This window comes from Triticum aestivum, chromosome 2A (genome assembly GCF_018294505.1).
Source record: "Triticum aestivum cultivar Chinese Spring chromosome 2A, IWGSC CS RefSeq v2.1, whole genome shotgun sequence".
Lineage (NCBI taxonomy): Eukaryota > Viridiplantae > Streptophyta > Magnoliopsida > Poales > Poaceae > Triticum > Triticum aestivum.
The window spans coordinates 653,287,684-653,290,618 of record NC_057797.1 but is presented as its reverse complement, the minus strand read 5'-3'; the positions used below and the strand labels follow the sequence as shown (position 1 = coordinate 653,290,618).

The window sequence follows — 2,935 nt, the reverse complement described above, 5'->3', positions numbered from 1 at the left end:
TAAAATGCCTCTTTGCATAGGCAGGGCAAATATTTACGAGTTGGACGGCGTCTTTTTTTTTTTAACATAGTACAAACGCAAGAGCTCATATACACGCGCATACACTTATCCCTATGAACGCACACACGCACACTCTATCTCTATGAGCACTTTCGAAAGACTGCATCGGCATATTATCTTGAAATTTACGAAGTCGCGACGAACGTCTCCTCCCAGTAAATGTGCATCGTCGAAAATCCTGAAATAAATACATGAATAAATACGAAAACCAGGATTTAAACCCTGATGGACTGGGGATACCACATTCTCTCTAACTATCCAACCACAAGTTGGTTCGCTGGCGGCGTCTGTTTAACGTATGATGATCACTGTTGGACGCAAGATTGAACCCGAAAAAGGCAGTGTTGCTGCGGTGTGTGGCCATGTCTGAAGGTGGCCTCGTGCCTCCCACTCTCTCACGTATGTATCCTTGGTTCAATTCATGTGACTGCTTACTGATCGATATGCCCGGTTGATTCCGATGTCGAGGTGTGCACCCATAGCGTGACCCATACTCACACCAGCTCTATAAGTAGCAACTCAACACGCTAGACAGAGAGAGAGAGAGAGAGAACACAGCAACACAAGCTTAGCACACTTCGGCAGAAGATGAGTAGATCAGGGAGCAGCGGGGGCGGCCGGAGCTCTCTGGGCTACCTCTTTGAGCCGGATGAGATCTTCCCGATCCACAGGTTCAAATCCAATCAAGAGACCGAGAAGCCCTCGGAAGAGGGCATCGTCATGCAGCCGCAGGACGACAAGGTCATGACCGGTGATGAAGCAGACCACCAAGAACTGCCGTACCAGGCTCCTCCCAAGAGAGAGGAGGACTGGAACCCGATTGTTTCTCGCAGACCTGCTTCCATCATCTACCACACTAACCAATCGGGCAACAACACCGGGCTTCTGATCACTGTAAGTTCTTTAAATTTCTGTACTTTGTAATCACTGTATAAGTACTGCTTTAGAAGTTCAGATCGTTGGTTTCTGTACATAAGATGCATCGTCCATGCAGATCACTTCAGTCAGATGCTCCATGACATACTCACATAGCCTGCATGCATGAGCCTGTAATAATCAACATGTGCGTCTTCGCTATTTCGCCTTGTAGGACCGACCGTCGACGAGGGTCCGGTGTGCACCGGGAGGGGCGTCGTCGCTTGGATTTCTCTTCTCTTCGGAGACGAACGTAACTGACGACAAATGATGGCACACACCCAGTCCACAAGAGTTCATGACTCGGTCGATCTATTTATGTTTTTCACCTGCGGTATGCGAAAGAAAAGTATTCTAATTTATGTAGCACGAGCTTGTCTTTGCATGACCTATATATCTACGTACCTGTACCGTGTTGCTTGGTCGGTGTGAACCATGGACGCTTAATATCTTTGTTGTAATTGCTGCTATGCAGAGCTTAAGTTATATGGGGTTTAAGTTATGATTGGGTGTTCAATTCAAATGGTTTTCTTACTCTTATGAGTTACTGTGTAATTCCAAGAGTGAATATAGACTGTTGTAATTTATTTTGTTTATCCACGGGATGTATTATGAGGTAATGGAGTCATGAGGCATTCCATTATCCATGTTAAACAGATTCACATCTAGCTTATACTAGTTCGTTTTCCATGAAATTCAGAAGAAAAAAGATAGTTGGTTAAGAACTTAAGATTGCACATTCACGAAGCCCTAGATGTGGAAACACTGTACTTCGACTTCATTGAGTAGTGAAATGAAGATCGTTGGATGATAAGGATGATTATATGTGTGAATCTCAAACCACAAACTCATTATGGATCTAAGGATCACAATACTTTTGTTATATATGATGATGATGATGTGTGTATACATTGTATGAGCTAGAAGAAGTGCTCTTGTGGCTGTGTGCATCGCTCGCAGCAAAGTCCGGCAAAGCATTTGTTGTTTTACTTCCAGAAAGCTAACGAGGTTTGGAGAAGACTAGGTTTGGACGAAATTATTTATAGAGTTTGTGAAGTTGATCGTCCTGGTGAGGCTGTCCTGGAATTCTTACTACACATGCCAGATCAAGATATCTTGGGTTTCAGAATATGCGTGTGATGATTGCCATCACGAATTGGTATTTGTGTGGGAAAGGCGTAAACTCGTGTATAGGGAGAAAATTCAAGATGGTAACCAGATTTTTATGGGGATACAAGCTCTTACGGCTAATTACATTGTCGCTTCCTCTCCAAACACTTCTATGAAAAGGTGGGTTGGAGTCGTCCCCCAACGGGCTTTGTGAAGCTTAATGTTGATGCTTCTTTTGATCATGACCTTCTTAAAGGTACAACGGGAGCGGTTCTGAGAGACAGTAAAGAAAAATTCACTTCAGGAGGTTGTTGGAGAATCGACTGGTGTGCGGACATTCTCATGGCGGAAGCTTTGACGTTTAGATTTGGTCTATCCTTGGCGCAATGTGTGGAATGCAATCGATTTGTCATTAATTCTGATAATTTGAATGTCATTGATACCATGAATAATGGAGGACGGTCCGCAAGGGTGCCGGCAGTAATTTTTGCTGATTGCTATTTTTTTGCTTGTGATTTTTCTATTTCTAGGTTCGAACACTGTAATAAAGCGATTGCTCATGAGCTTGTCAAATAGGTTAGATTTACTTCTACCATCGATTGGTTTGACATGCCTTTAAATGAAATTATCCCATTCCTCATAAACGGTGTATCTTTTGTTTCGATTGAATAAAGTTTGTATGTTCTAAAAAAAAACCTTCATGCTTCTCTAGCGAGGCTAATCTGCTACTTTAGGTCAGGCCAAGCGTATCGAGGGCAACAACCTAACAATTCACAGGCAACTTACAGGGATGCTGGCCGGGCGTTATGAGGACACAAATCAAGCTACTCATAATTTATCCCCCTAAAAA

General features: G+C 43.3%; 1 protein-coding gene across 1 annotated transcript; it reads left to right on the top strand.

The window, feature by feature from the left end:
* Window positions 1-618: 618 nt before the first annotated feature.
* LOC123185810 (protein SPIRAL1-like 4) lies at window positions 619-1,637 on the top strand. The gene is made up of 2 exons (XM_044597636.1): window positions 619-954; window positions 1,151-1,637. Exons 1-2 carry the CDS (start codon window positions 649-651, stop codon window positions 1,244-1,246), a joined length of 402 nt encoding a protein of 133 aa, XP_044453571.1. The 5' UTR covers window positions 619-648; the 3' UTR covers window positions 1,247-1,637.
* The last annotated feature ends 1,298 nt before the right edge of the window (window positions 1,638-2,935 follow it).